General features: G+C 57.9%; 1 protein-coding gene across 1 annotated transcript in view; it reads right to left on the bottom strand.

The window, feature by feature from the left end:
* Nucleotides 1–796: 796 nt before the first annotated feature.
* LOC132388932 (NACHT, LRR and PYD domains-containing protein 3-like) overlaps nt 797–15,522 on the bottom strand; it is a 76,493-nt gene continuing 61,767 nt past the window's right edge. The window contains exons 10-13 of the mRNA XM_059961339.1: nt 7,123–7,293; nt 6,799–6,969; nt 6,330–6,497; nt 797–833 (exon numbers count right to left, since the gene is read on the bottom strand). Of these exons, the coding sequence (XP_059817322.1) occupies nt 797–833; nt 6,330–6,497; nt 6,799–6,969; nt 7,123–7,293 (547 nt within the window). The remainder of the gene's footprint in view (nt 834–6,329; nt 6,498–6,798; nt 6,970–7,122; nt 7,294–15,522) is intronic.

Raw genomic sequence — 15,522 nt, 5'->3', positions numbered from 1 at the left:
CTCCGCCAAACACCGAATCTCGCAGAGGTTTGTCAGCGGGATCACGGTGATCTTGCTGGTCAACTGCCTGATCTCGCTGGTGATGTCCGTCCTCACGGCCATCGCCAACTGCAGGGACCTCGAGTGCTGCGCCGCACAGCCTCCGGTGGTGAGTGGGATCTTCCTGTGCACGGGGGTTGTGTGTGTGGGCGGCGAGGGATGGGGCATGAGTACAAGAGGTGGGGGAGGTGAACACCGTGTGGAGGGAGCAAGAGAGCGGGAGGGTAGAGAGAGATGGAGGCAGAAAAGGAATGAAAGGGTGCGGGGAGGGGTGGAGAGAGGAGGATAGGGTGGGGAGAGGAGGAGAGGGTGGAGGGGTGGAGAGAGGAAGATAGGGTGGGAAGAGGGGTGGAGCGAGGAGGATAGGGTGGAGCGGTGGAGAGAGGAGAATAGGGTGGGGAGAGGGGAGGATAGGGTGGGCAGAGGGGTGGAGAGAGGAGGATAGGTGGGGAGAGAGGTGGGGGAAGATGGAGAGAGAAGAGGGGACAGAGGGGACTGAGAGAGAGGCTGAGGGTGTGTGTCTCATCTCTCCTCACCTTCTCTTTCTCCCCTCCCATCCTCAATCTGATCCCTCCCTCTCCCCCACCCCCCTGCAGAAAATGGTGGTGATCCACGCCAACCAGTCCGCACCGCCAGACCTCGCCTCCGTCTTCTCCGGCAAGCCGGCGCCCACTCCTGCCTTTGATAGACCCCAGTGACGACACGTCCCCCTACTCCACGGGACAGCCTGATCGATTCGGGCAGAGCGATCTGAGGCTCAGCCCGAAAGAAAAGTCAAAGCAGGGCTTTCGAGACTGAGGAGGGGAGGGTAACGGTGTTAACCTCTTCCAGTAGTCACATTCCTCCCCCGTGGGAACCCCCCAGTTCTTGCTCCCTTGTTACGAGACGCCCTCTCCCACCCTCGGCTCCCGTCACTCCTGAAACACTCCGCTCTCTGACCCCTCTATCACCGCCTATCTCACCCTGGCTGGAGGCCATTTTGTGATGGTTACCATTGACAACCGCTCTCGCCGCATCATAGAATGGGTCAAACCCTTTTCCTCTGCTTCCACTCACTTTCCTCCCTGTTTATTCAATCTCATCTCCTCATCCCTCCTCTCCTTCCCCTCGGTGCCCGATCTCCTGACTCTCCATTTAACCTACTGCCGACAGCCATTTTGTGACAGAGTGAGACGCTCCTTCCCACTTCCTCCACCACGAAGTGTGTCACTCCCTCACACTCATCATCTTGTCACCCTCCTTCCCTTCCTACCACTCGCAAACCCCTTCCCTCCCTCCCCTCGCTCTCCTCTCCCCGCCATATCGATGCTCTGCATCGTATGCTGTTTGGGGCTGCCATTTTGCGATGCCAATCCTCACCTCTGCTCATCGCCCTCTCTCTCTCTCTCTCTGTTACCCAGTGATACACTCCTCTACTCACCCCGTCACTCCTGACTCCCTTTCCCCTCTCTGGCCCCTTGCCCTTTCTCCCGTCATCCACCACATCCTGCGTCCCCGACCACCCCCCCCCCCGCTCCCCCTTGTCTCCGAATACACCCCCTTTCTTGCAGTTCGTCTTATTTGTGAAGGAAATGGTCACCACCCATCGATCCTCCACTATTGAAAACGTCACTCCGCACCCTGTCCAATCAGACCACTCCCCCTTGTCTCCGAACCCGCCCCCTCCCTTCACCACCCATTGATCCTCCACTATTGAAAAAGTCACTCCCCCACACTCCCCACCCTGTCCAATCAGACCACTCCCTCCCGTCCCATTACATCCCCTCCCTCCCCGTCCCGTCACTCCCGCTCCCTTCCTGTTGTTTCTCTCCTCCTCACCCCGTCTTTATCTTCTCCATGTCGGCCTCCAGTTTGTGACAGAAACTTTCGCCCCTCCCCTTTCCGTCCACTATTGAGTCAGTGACTTCGCCACGCTCACAGTCTCATCAGTCCACTCCTCGTCCCATCACTCCTCTTCCTCCCAAACCCCTCACCCTCCTCACCAAAACCCACATGTATATATGTATGTGTGAATATCTGATATATATACATTATATATATCTGATATATACATTAGTTTATTCAATGACAAAATTATTGGACTTAAAACATATGTACAACGCCCAAGACAATATAAAACAAAAATTAAAATACTGTTATTATAATCAATAACACACTCGATCCCGGGATTGTATCCATGGGCACCGCACGTTCCTTCGCCATAGATTCTGAGTGTGACAGTGGCCATTGTAAGTCAGTGTCTCACTCCATCCGTGCCGGCCGCAATAACCAAGGATTCGCCCATTTTAAATCAGCGCGACCCTCCCTCTCTTGTGCTCACTTCTTCCAAAGCCGTCACTCCCTCCTCAGCGGCCATTTCAAGTGAAGCGTCGGATATCCCACCTCTCCCGGAAGTTCCGGGAGTCTCCCGCATATTGTGAGCGGCTCCCTGATGCCCGCGAATTATAAACAATCCCCCGCAAATCGATTTTTTTGAGAGGGGGAGAGAAAGAGAGGGAGGGAGAGGGAGAAAGGGGGAGGGAGAAGGAGGGAGCGCTCCATGGCAGAGTATTTAAAAAAAAAAGAAAATACAAAACGTACTTCACCCCAGACTACACTGAAGTGTACCCCTGCCGAATAGGGGTCAGGAATAATGACCGTGTTGCTCGCTGCACTGTTTGCAACAGTGACTTTTCTATTGCCCATGGGGGATTAAATCACTGTTGAGGTGAGTTTAACGGGTGTCATTCGTTCATTAGCATAGCTAACGCTATTTCAACTAGCTGGCTGGCCGCTAAGGAGCTACTCTACTGCAGACATCACACCTCTCCCGGGAGTTCCGGGAGTCTCCCGCAAATTGATGGTGCCTGCTTCCCTGAAATAAGATTTTGCAGGGTGGGATTAATTGAGTGATGGAATGGTGCAGACGGAACTTCACTGTGTGTTTGGCATTGCAAGTGTGTGATGGGACAGTGTGGAGGGAGATTCACTCTGTGTCTGACCCCGGGAGTGTGTGATGGGACAGTGTGGAGGGAGATTCACTCTGTGTCTGACCCCGGGAGTGTGTGATGGGACGGTGTGGAGGGAGATTCACTCTGTGTCTGACCCCGGGAGTGTGTGATGGGACGGTGCGGAGGGAGATTCACTCTGTGTCTGACCCCGGGAGTGTGTGATGGGACGGTGTGGAGGGAGATTCACTCTGTGTCTGGTCCCGGGAGTGTGTGATGGGACGGTGTGGAGGGAGATTCACTCTGTGTCTGACCCCGGGAGTGTGTGATGGGACGGTGTGGAGGGAGATTCACTCTGTGTCTGGTCCCGGGAGTGTGAGATGGGACGGTGTGGAGGGAGATTCACTCTGTGTCTGACCCCGGGAGTGTGTGATGGGACGGTGTGGAGGACAATTCTCTCTGTGTCTGGTCCCGAGTGTGAGTAAATTTACAAATGTAAATGAAACAATGTGTGAGCTGCTGACGTGCGGGAATAAATAAGCTGCTCCCGACTCACTCACAGTCACACACAATTAACTGACCGGCGACAATAATCAGTCCCGTTTCTCACCGTCACTCTGCATTGGGGAACCGATGATTATAAAATCACACTTCAGGGCCGTGTCCGGGATCGCTGCAGATCCAGGGTCACTGCCGAGGGATTTGTCCATTTAACATCATTATATCGGCCAGGCTGCCGAATGCACCGTCCTCAGCAAAGGGGGCAAAAAGATTCTCTCCCGGGATCATCCGCCCCCACCCCGGGACACCGGTGTCCCAGACTGAGCCCCGGACCCTGGGCTCTTCCTGTCCGGGTAATTCCCCGGGGTGCCACGTGGGGAGTTTCGATCACGCACTTCCGGCGGAAGCTGTCCCGCCGGACAACAGGCGGAAACACGTCACTGCGGGACCGCTGCGAGCGACGCACACAGCGCGAGGCCCGAGCCGGTTCCCTTAAAACCGTTGGGAATCAGCCCCGGCGCGCGGCCGTTAAAGGTAAGGGCGGGAGTTAAAGGGGAGGGCGGGGAGTCGGCCAAATGTCCCCATCCCGCGGGCGGGAATGTTCACAGGATCCACCATCACTGTCAGTCCGTGTCTGGTTTCCTGCAGAGATCTCAGTTCCTTCATCCCGGTCTCACTGAACCGATTCACCACATTCAGATGTTCACAGATCCACTCTCAGTCCGGGTCTGGGTTCCTGTAGAGATCTCAGTTCCTTCATCCCGGTCTCACTGAACCGATTCACCACATTCAGATGTTCACAGATCCACTCTCAGTCCGGGTCTGGGTTCCTGTAGAGATCGCAGTTCCTTCATCCCGGTCTCACTGAACCGATTCCCCGCATTCAGATGTTCACAGATCCACTCTCAGTCCGGGTCTGGGTTCCTGTAGAGATCTCAGTTCCTTCATCCCGGTCTCACTGAACCGATTCACCACATTCAGATGTTCACAGATCCACTCTCAGTCCGGGTCTGGGTTCCTGTAGAGATCGCAGTTCCTTCATCCCGGTCTCACTGAACCGATTCCCCACATTCAGATGTTCACAGATCCACTCTCAGTCCGGGTCTGGGTTCCTGTAGAGATCGCAGTTCCTTCATCCCGGTCTCACTGAACCGATTCCCCACATTCAGATGTTCACAGATCCTCTCTCAGTCCGGGTCTGGGTTCCTGTAGAGATCTCAGTTCCTTCATCCCGGTGTCACTGAACCGATTCACCACATTCAGATGTTCACAGATCCACTCTCAGTCCGGGTCTGACTCCTGTAGAGATCTCAGTTCCTTCCCCCGGTCTCACTGAACCGATTCACCACATTCAGATGTCCACAGATCCACTCTCAGTCCGGGTCTGGGTTCCTGTAGAGATCTCAGTTCCTTCATCCCGGTCTCACTGAACCGATTCCCCACATTCAGATGTTCAGATCCACCATCAGTCCGGGTCTGGGTTCCTGTAGAGATCTCAGTTCCTTCATCCCTGTCTCACTGAACCGATTCACCACAATCAGATGTTCACATGGTCACTCTCAGTCCGGGTCTGGGTTCCTGTAGAGATCTCAGTTCCTTCATCCCGGTCTCACTGAACCGATTCACCACATTCAGATGTTCACAGATCCACTCTCAGTCCGGGTCTGGGTTCCTGTAGAGATCTCAGTTCCTTCATCCCGGTCTCACTGAACCGATTCACCACATTCAGATGTTCACAGATCCACCATCAGTCCGGGTCTGGGTTCCTGTAGAGATCTCAGTTCCTTCATCCCGGTGTCACTGAACCGATTCATCACATTCAGATGTTCACAGATCCACTCTCAGTCCGGGTCTGGGTTCCTCCAGAGATCTCAGTTCCTTCTCCCCGGTCTCACTGAACCGATTCACCACATTCAGATGTTCACAGATCCACTCTCAGTCCGGGTCTGGGTTCCTGTAGAGATCTCAGTTCCTTCCTCCCGGTCTCACTGAACCGATTCACCACATTCAGATGTTCACAGATCCACTCTCAGTCCGGGTCTGGGTTCCTGTAGAGATCGCAGTTCCTTCATCCCGGTCCCACTGAACCGATTCACCACATTCAGATGTTCACAGATCCACCATCAGTCCGGGTCTGGGTTCCTGCAGAGATCCCAGTTCCTTCATCCCGGTCTCACTGAACCGATTCACCACATTCAGATGTTCACAGATCCACTCTCAGTCCGGGTCTGGGTTCCTGCAGAGATCCCAGTTCCTTCATCCCGGTCTCACTGAACCGATTCACCACATTCAGATGTTCACAGATCCACTCTCAGTCCGGGTCTGGGTTCCTGCAGAGATCCCAGTTCCTTCATCCCGGTCTCACTGAACCGATTCACCACATTCAGATGTTCACACATTCAGATGTTCACAGATCCACCATCAGTCCGGGTCTGGGTTCCTGTAGAGATCTCAGTTCCTTCATCCCGGTCTCACTGAACCGATTCACCACATTCAGATGTTCTCAGATCCACTCTCAGTCCGGTTCTGACTCCCTGCAGAGATCTCAGTTCCTTCATCCCGGTCTCACTGAACCGATTCACCACATTCAGATGTTCACACATTCAGATTTTCACAGATCCACTGTCAGTCCGGGTCTGAATCCCTGCAGAGATCTCAGTTCCTTCTCCCCGGTCTCACTGAACCGATTCCCCAACAGCCTGAAACAGATGGGAGAATAAAGATGAAATAAACAGATCACACAACAGTGTCAGTAACAGGGACCGGGGTTAATGTTTCAACAACACTCACAGACAAATATCACCAGAAAACCCGCGGATCCGCTGATATTTTATCACATTCAACATTAATACAAACACTGACCAGATCAGCTCCAGACTCGGGAGGGTCACTATGAGGCGGCGGAGACCGGGGACAGATCGGTCTGTCAGAGAGTTGAATCCCAGGCCCAGATCCGTCAGTGATGGGTTTGTACTGAGAGTGGAGACGAGATCCTCGGCACCAGAATCTGTGAGACCGACATGGATCAGCCTGGAGATGAGAGAGAGTGAGGGTGAAGGACACAGAGAGACAGGAGACGGTACAAATCCCCAGTGTTTATCAGTAACACAATTACTGATCACATTAATGTTCAGTGTCAGACACCCAGTGACTGTAAACACAATCTCCCACAGTCTGGAGATGAGAGAGAGTGAGGGTGAAGGACACAGAGAGAGACAGGAGACGGTACAAATCCCCAGTGTTTATCAGTAACACAATTACTGATCACATTAATGTTCAGTGTCAGACACCCAGTGACTGTAAACACAATCTCCCACAGTCTGGTACTTACTGCAGCTTCTGTATTTTACACTCTGGGTTCCTCAGAGCCGCAGACACCAGTTTCACTCCTGAATCTCCCAGTTTATTTTCACTCAGGTCCAGATCCGTCAGTGATGGTTTTGTACTGAGAGCGGAGACGAGATCCTCGACACCAGAATCTGTGAGACCGACATTCCTCAGCCTGGAGATGAGAGAGTGAGGGTGAAGGACACAGAGAGACAGGAGACGGTACAAATCCCCAGTGTTTATCAGTAACACAATTACTGATCACATTAATGTTCAGTGTCAGACACCCAGTGACTGTAAACACAATCTCCCACAGTCTGGTACTTACCCCAGTGTCTGTATTTTACACTCCGGGTTCCTCAGAGCCACAGACACCAGTTTCACTCCTGAATCTCCCAGTTTATTACCACTCAGGTTCAGCTCCGTCAGTGATGGTTTTGCACTGAGAGTGGAGACGAGATCCTCGGCACCAGAATCTGTGAGACCGACCTCCCTCAGCCTGGAGATGAGAGAGAGTGAGGGTGAAGGACACAGAGAGACAGGAGACGGTACAAATCCCCAGTGTTTATCAGTAACACAATTACTGATTTTTTTTCTTCAGCACAGCTGGGCAGGTCGGCCAGTGGGAACAGCGAGAAGAGTTTAAAAGGAAGACAGATTTACAGAGCGAGCGTCAGAGGAGCGGGAGACAGAGTAGGAAGGCTTTGGCTCAACGGGGCTTCGGCGATAAAGGGTCGAGGCGAGGTAGGTTATCTGTTTACAATACAGACAGAGAGTATGTGTGTGAGGCTGGGTTTCTGTGCTCGGTGTCAGATGTGGGAGATCCTGGAGACTCCCAGCCTCCCGGACGGCAACATCTGCACCCGGTGTGTCGAGCTGCAGATCCTCAGGGACCGAGTTAGGGAACTGGAGATGCAGCTCGATGACCTTCGTCTGGTCAGGGAGAGCGAGGAGGTGATAGAGAGGAGTTACAGGCAGGTGGTCACTCCGGGGCCACGGGAGACTGAAGAAGTGGGTCACAGTCAGGAGAGGGAAGGGCAAGAAGCAGGTACTAGTGAATACCCCAGTGGCTGTTCCCCTTGACAATAAGTACTCCGGTTTGAGTACTGCTGGAGAGGGAGCAACAACAGCTGCACCTCTGGCACAGTCTGGCCCTGTGGCTCAGGAGGGTGGGGAAAGGAAGAGGATGGCAGCAGAGATAGGGGACTATAGTTAGGGGGTCAGACAGACGATTCTGTGCACGCAGTAAAGAAACTCGGATGGTAGTTTGCCTCCCAGTTTCCAGGGCCAGGATGTTCCTGATCACGTCCAAGATATCCTGCAGTGGGAGGGAGAACAACTGGAGGTCGTGGTACATATTGGTACCGGTGACATTGGTAGGAAAAGGGAAGAGGTCCTGAAAACAGACTACAGGGAGTTAGGAAGTAATTTGAGAAGCAGGACCTCAAAGGTAGTGATCTTGGAATTACTGTTTGTCCCACGTGACAGTGAGAATAAGATTGGGATGAGGTGGAGGATAAACGCGTGGCCGAGGGATTGGAGCAGGAGGCAGGGATTCAGATTTCTGGATCATTGGGACCTCTTTTGGAGCAGGTGTGACCTGTACAAAAATGACAGGTTGCACTTGAATCCCGTATATTAATATACGGACAGCAAGGTTTGCTAAGGCTACTGGGGAGAGTTTAAACTAGAATTGCTGGGGGGAGGGAACCAAATTGATGTGATGGAGGAGAGGCAGGTCGGCTCAGAAATAGAGAGAATTTGGAGACAGTGTGAAAGGCAGGATACGCAGGTGATAGAGAAGGGAGGCACTCGGTCCGATGGTTTGAGATGTGTCTATTTTAATGCAAGGAGTATGCTGAATAAAATAAATGATTGTCTGTGTCTGAGTGAGTCTCTGTGGGTGGAAGTTACGAACAGGAAGGGGTCAATAACTCTACTGGGTGTATTGTATAGACCACCCAACAGTAACAGGGACATCGAGGAGCAGATAGGGAGACCGATTCTGGAAAGGAGTAATAACAGGGTTGTTGAAGTGGGAGATTTTAATTTCCCAACTATTGATTAGCATCTCCCTAGAGTGAGGGGTGTCGATGGGGTGGAGTTTGTGAAGTGTGTTCAGGAAGGTTTCTTGAAGAAATATGTACATAAGCCTACAAGAGGAGAGGCTGTACTTGATCTGGTTTTGGGAAACGAACCTGGTCAGGTGTCAGATCTCTCAGTGGGACAGCATTTTGGAGATAGTGATCGCAATTCTATCTCTTTTACCATAGCATCTTGGAGGAAGGGGGATGGGGAAGAGAGATCCCACAGGAGGAAGCGGGACGGGGAGGGGGGGTCTCCCATCAGGAGGAAGGGAGAAGGGGAGGGGAGACCCCACAGGAGGAAGGGGGACGGGGAGGGGAGACCCCACAGGAGGAAGGGGGACGGGGAGGAGACCGTACAGGAGGAAGGGGGACCTGGAGGAGAGACCGTACAGGAGGAAGGGGGTCGGGGAGGAGAGACCCCACAGGAGGAAGGGGGTCGGGGAGGAGACCCCACAGGATGAAGGGGGACGGGGAGGAGAGACCCCACAGGAGGAAGGGGGACGGGGAGGAGAGATTCCTCAGGAGGAAGGGGGACGGGGAGGAGAGATCCCACAGGAGGAAGGTGGACGGGGAGGAGAGATCCCACAGGAGGAAGGTGGACGGGGAGGAGAGATCCCACAGGAGGAAGATGGACAGGGAGTAGAGATCCCACAGGAGGAAGGTGGACGGGGAGGAGAGATCCCACAGGAGGAAGGGGGATAGGGAGGAGAGATCCCACAGGGGGAAGTGGGACGGGGAAGAGAGATCCCACAGGAGGAAGGGGGACGGAGAAGAGAGACCCCACAGGAGGAAGGGGGACGGGGAGGAGAGACCCCACAGGAGGAAGGGGGACGGGGAGGGGAGATCCCACAGGAGGAAGGGGGACGGGGAGGAGAGACCGTACAGGAGGAAGGGGGACGGGGAGGAGAGACCCCACAGGAGGAAGGGGGACGGGGAGGAGAGATCCCACAGGAGGAAGCGGGACGGGGAGGAGAGATCCCACAGGATGAGGGGTGACGGGGAGCAGAGTTCCCACAGGAGGAGGGGGGTCGGGGAAGAGATCCCACAGGAGGAAGTGGGACGGGGAAGAGATCCCACAGGAGGAAGGAGGACAGGGAGCAGAGATCCCACAGGAGGAAGGTGGACGGGGACGGGAGATCCCACAGGTGGAAGGTGGACGGGGAGGGGAGATCTCACAGGAGGAAGAGGGACGGGGAGGAGAGACCCCACCGGAGGAAGGGGGTCGGGGAGGAGAGACCGTACAGGAGGAAGGTGGTCGCGGAGGAGACCCCACAGGAGGAAGGCGATTGGGGAGGGGAGATCCCACAGGAGGAAGGGGGACGGGGAGTGGAGACCCCACAGGAGGAAGGGGGACGGGGAGGGGAGATCCCAGAGGAGGAAGGGGGACGGGGAAGGGAGATCCCAGAGGAGGAAGGGGGACGGGGAAGGGAGATCCCAGAGGAGGAAGGTGGACGGGGAGGAGATTATCCCACAGGAGGAAGGTGGACAGGGAGCAGAGATCCCACAGGAGGAAGGTGGACGGGAGGAGAGATCCCACAGGGGGAAGGGGGATGGGGAAGAGAGATCCCACAGGAGGAAGGGTGATGGGGAAGAGAGACCCCACAGGAGGAAGGGGGACGGGGAAGTGAGACCCCACAGGAGGAAGGGGGACGGGGAGGAGAGTCCCCACAGAAGGAAGGGGGACGGGGAGGAGAGATCCCTCAGGAGGAAGAGGGACGGGGAGGAAGATCCCTCAGGAGGAAGGGGGACGGGGAGGAGAGACCCCACAGGAGGAAGGGGGACGGGGAGGAGAGGTCTCACAGCAGGAATGGGACGGGGTGGGGAGGTCCCACAGGAGGAAGGGTGATGGGGAAGAGAGATCCCACAGGAGGAAGGGTGATGGGGAAGAGAGATCCCAGAGGAGGAAGGGGGATTGGGAAGAGAGATCCCACAGGAGGAAGGGGGATGGGGAAGAGAGATCCCAAAGGAGGAAGGCGGATTGGGAAGAGAGATCCCACAGGAGGAAGGGGGACGAGGAGGAGACATCCCTCAGGAGGAACGGGGACGGGGAGAGGAGATCCCACAGGGTGAAGGGGGTCAGGGAGGAGAGACCGTACAGGAGGAAGGTGGTCGGGGAGGAGACCCCACAGGAGGAACGGGGACGGGGAGGGGAGATCCCAGAGGAGGAAGGGGGACGGGGAAGGGAGATCCCAGAGGAGGAAGGGGGACGGGGAAGGGAGATCCCACAGGAGGAAGGGGGACGGGGAGGGGCGACCCCACAGGAAGAAGTGGGACGGGGAGGAGAGACGCCAAAGGAGGAAGAGGGACGGGGAGGAGAGACCCCTCAGGAGGAAGTGGGACGGGGAGGAGAGACCCCTCAGGAGGAAGGGGTCCTGGAGGAGAGACCGTACAGGAGGAAGGGGGTCGGGGAGGAGAAACCCCACAGGAGGAAGGGGGTCGGGGAGGAGACCCCACAGGAGGAAGGGGGTCGGTGAGGAGACCCCACAGGAGGAAGTGGGACGGGGAGGGGAGATACCACAGCAGGAAGGTGGACGGGGAAGAGAGATCCCACAGGAGGAAAGTGGACGGGGAGGAGAGTTCCCACAGGAGGAAGGGGGACGGGGAGGAGAGGTCTCACAGCAGGAATGGGGACGGGGTGGGGAGGTCCCACAGGAGGAAGGGTGATGGGGAAGAGAGATCCCACAGGAGGAAGGGTGATGGGGAAGAGAGATCCCAGAGGAGGAAGGGGGACGAGGAGGAGATCCCTCAGGAGGAACGGGGACGGGGAGGGGAGATCCCACAGGGGGAAGGGGGTCGGGGAGGAGAGACCGTACAGGAGGAAGGGGATTGGGGAGGGGAGATCCCACAGGAGGAAGGGGGATGGGGAGTGGAGACCCCACAGGAGGAAGGGGGACGGGGAGGGGAGACCCCACAGGAGGAAGGTGGACGGGAAGGAGAGATCCCACAGGAGGAAGGTGGACGGGGAGGAGAGATCCCACAGGGGGAAGGGGGATGGGGAAGAGAGATTCCACAGGAGGAAGGGGGACGGGGAAGTGAGACCCCACAGGAGGAAGGGGGACGGGGAGAAGAGTCCCCACAGAAGGAAGGGGGACGGAGAGATATCCCTCAGGAGGAAGGGGGACGGGGAGGAATATCCCTCAGGAGGAAGGGGGACGGGGAGGAGAGACCCCACAGGAGGAAGGGGGACGGGGAGGAGAGACCCCACAGGAGGAAGGGGGACGGGGAGGAGATCCCTCAGGAGGAAGGGGGACGGGGAGATCCCTCAGCAGGAAGGGGGCCGGGGAGGAGAGATCCCACAGGAGGAACGGGGACGGGGAGGGGAGATCCCAGAGGAGGAAGGGGGACGGGGAAGGGAGATCCCAGAGGAGGAAGGGGGACGGGGAGGGGAGACCCCACAGGAAGAAGTGGGACGGGGAGGAGAGACCCCAAAGGAGGAAGGGGGACGGGGAGGAGAGACCCCTCAGGAGGAAGTGGGACGGGGAGGAGAGACCTCTCAGGTGGAAGGGCGACCTGGAGGAGAGTCCGTACAGGAGGAAGGTGGTCGGGGAGGAGACCCCACAGGAGGAAGGGGATTGGGGAGGGGAGATCCCACAGGAGGAAGGGGGACGGGGAGTGTAGACCCCACAGGAGGAAGGGGGACGAGGAGGGGAGACCCCACAGGAGGAAGGTGGACGGGAAGGAGAGATATCACAGGAGGAAGGTGGAAGGGGAGGAGATTATCCCACAGGAGGAAGGTGGACAGGGAGCAGTGATCCCACAGGAGGAAGGTGGACGGGGAGGAGAGATCCCACAGGGGGAAGGGGGATGGGGAAGAGAGATCCCACAGGAGGAAGGGTGATGGGGAAGAGAGACCCCACAGGAGGAAGGGGGACGGGGAAGTGAGACCCCACAGGAGGAAGGGGGACGGGGAGGAGAGTCCCCACAGAAGGAAGGGGGACGGGGAGGAGAGATCCCTCAGGAGGAAGAGGGACGGGGAGGAAGATCCCTCAGGAGGAAGGGGGACGGGGAGGAGAGACCCCACAGGAGGAAGGGGGACGGCGAGGAGAGGTCTCACAGCAGGAATGGGGACGGGGTGGGGAGATCCCACAGGAGGAAGAGGGACGGGGAGGAAGATCCCTCAGGAGGAAGGGGGACGGGGAGGAGAGACCCCACAGGAGGATGGGGGACGGGGAGGAGAGGTCTCACAGCAGGAATGGGGACGGGGTGGGGAGGTCCCACAGGAGGAAGGGTGATGTGGGAGAGAGACCCCACAGGAGGAAGGGGGACGGGGAGGATATCCCTCAGGAGGAAGGGGGACGGGGAGAAGAGATCCCTCAGCAGGAAGGGGGACGGGGAGGAGAGACCCCACAGGAGGAAGGGGGACGGGGAGGAGATCCCTCAGGAGGAAGGGGGACGGGGAGAAGAGATCCCTCAGCAGGAAGGGGGCCGGGGAGGAGAGATCCCACAGGAGGAACGGGGACGGGGAGGGGAGATCCCAGAGGAGGAAGGGGGACGGGGAAGGGAGATCCCAGAGGAGGAAGGGGGACGGGGAAGGGAGATCCCAGAGGAAGAAGGGGGATGGGGAAGGGAGACCCCACAGGAGGAAGGGGGACAGGGAGGAGACAACCCACTGGAGGAAGGGGGACCGGGAGGAGAGACGCCACAGGAGGAAGGGGGATTGGGAAGAGAGATCCCACAGGAGGAAGGGGGACGAGGAGGAGACATCACTCTGGAGGAACGGGGACGGGGAGGGAAGATCCAACAGGGGGAAGGGGGTCGGGGAGGAGAGACCGTACAGGAGGAAGGTGGTCGGGGAGGAGACCCCACAGGAGGAAGGGGATTGGGGAGGGGAGATCCCACAGGAGGAAGGGGGACGGGGAGTGGAGACCCCACAGGAGGAAGGGGGACGGGGAGGGGAGATCCCACAGGAGGAAGGTGGACGGGGAGGAGATTATCCCACAGGAGGAAGGTGGACAGGGAGCAGAGATCCCACAGGAGGAAGGTGGACGGGGAAGGGAGATCCCAGAGGAGGAAAGGGGACGGGGAAGGGAGATCCCAGAGGAGGAAGTGGGACGGGGAAGGGAGATCCCAGAGGAAGAAGGGGGATGGGGAAGGGAGACCCCACAGGAGGAAGGGGGACGGGGAGGAGAGAACCCACTGGAGGAAGGGGGACCGGGAGGAGAGACGCCACAGGAGGAAGGGGGACGGGGAGGGGCAACCCCACAGGAAGAAGTGGGACGGGGAGGAGAGACGCCAAAGGAGGAAGGGGGACGGGGAGGAGAGACCCCTCAGGAGGAAGTGGGACGGGGAGGAGAGACCCCTCAGGAGGAAGGGGTCCTGGAGGAGAGACCGTACAGGAGGAAGGGGGTCGGGGAGGAGAGACCCCACAGGAGGAAGGGGGTCGGGGAGGAGACCCCACAGGAGGAAGGGGGTCGGTGAGGAGACCCCATTGGAGGAAGGGGGACGGGGAGGGGAGATACCACAGCAGGAAGGTGGACGGGGAGGAGAGATCCCACAGGAGGAAAGTGGACGGGGAGGAGAGTTCCCACAGGAGGAAGGGGGACGGGGAGGAGAGGTCTCAAAGCAGGAATGGGGACGGGGTGGGGAGGTCCCACAGGAGGAAGGGTGATGGGGAAGAGAGATCCCACAGGAGGAAGGGTGATGGGGAAGAGAGATCCCACAGGAGGAAGGGTGATGGGGAAGAGAGACCCCACAGGAGGAAGGGGGACGGGGAAGTGAGACCCCACAGGAGGAAGGGGGACGGGGAGGAGAGTCCCCACAGAAGGAAGGGGGACGGGGAGGAGAGATCCCTCAGGAGGAAGGGGGACGGGGAGGAATATCCCTCAGGACGAACGGGGACGGGGAGGGGAGATCCCACAAGGGGAAGGGGGTCGGGGAGGAGAGACCGTACAGGAGGAAGGTGGTCGGGGAGGAGACCCCACAGGGGGGACGGGGAGGGGAGATCCCAGAGGAGGAAGGGGGACGGGGAAGGGAGATCCCAGAGGAGGAAGGGGGACGGGGAAGGGAGATCCCAGAGGAAGAAGGGGGATGGGGAATGGAGACCCCACAGGAGGAAGGGGGACGGGGAGGAGAGAACCCACTGGAGGAAGTGGGACGGGGAGGAGAGACCTCTCAGGTGGAAGGGGGACCTGGAGGAGAGTCCGTACAGGAGGAAGGGGGTCGGGGAGGAGAGACCCCACAGGAGGTAGGGGGTCGGGGAGGAGACCCCACAGGAGGAAGGGGGTCGGTGAGGAGAGCCACAGGAGGAAGGGGGACGGGGAGGGGAGATACCACAGCAGGAAGGTGGACGGGGAGGAGAGATCCCACAGGAGGAAAGTGGACGGGGAGGAGAGTTCCCACAGGAGGAAGGGGGACGGGGAGGAGAGGTCTCACAGCAGGAATGGGGACGGGGTGGGGAGGTCCCACAGGAGGAAGGGGGATGGGCAAGAGAGATCCCACAGGGGGAAGGGTGATGGGGAACAGAGATCCCAGAGGAGGAAGGGGGATTGGGAAGAGAGATCCCACAGGAGGAAGGGGGATGGGGAAGAGAGATCCCAAAGGAGGAAGGGGGATTGGGAAGAGAGATCCCACAGGAGGAAGGGGGACGAGGAGGAGACATCCCTCTGGAGGAACGGGGACGGGGAGGGAAGATCCCACAGGGG

The sequence above is a fragment of the Hypanus sabinus genome, unplaced genomic scaffold (genome assembly GCF_030144855.1).
Source record: "Hypanus sabinus isolate sHypSab1 unplaced genomic scaffold, sHypSab1.hap1 scaffold_436, whole genome shotgun sequence".
NCBI classification, from domain to species: Eukaryota; Metazoa; Chordata; class Chondrichthyes; order Myliobatiformes; family Dasyatidae; genus Hypanus; species Hypanus sabinus.
This window is presented reverse-complemented; position numbering and strand designations above follow the sequence as displayed.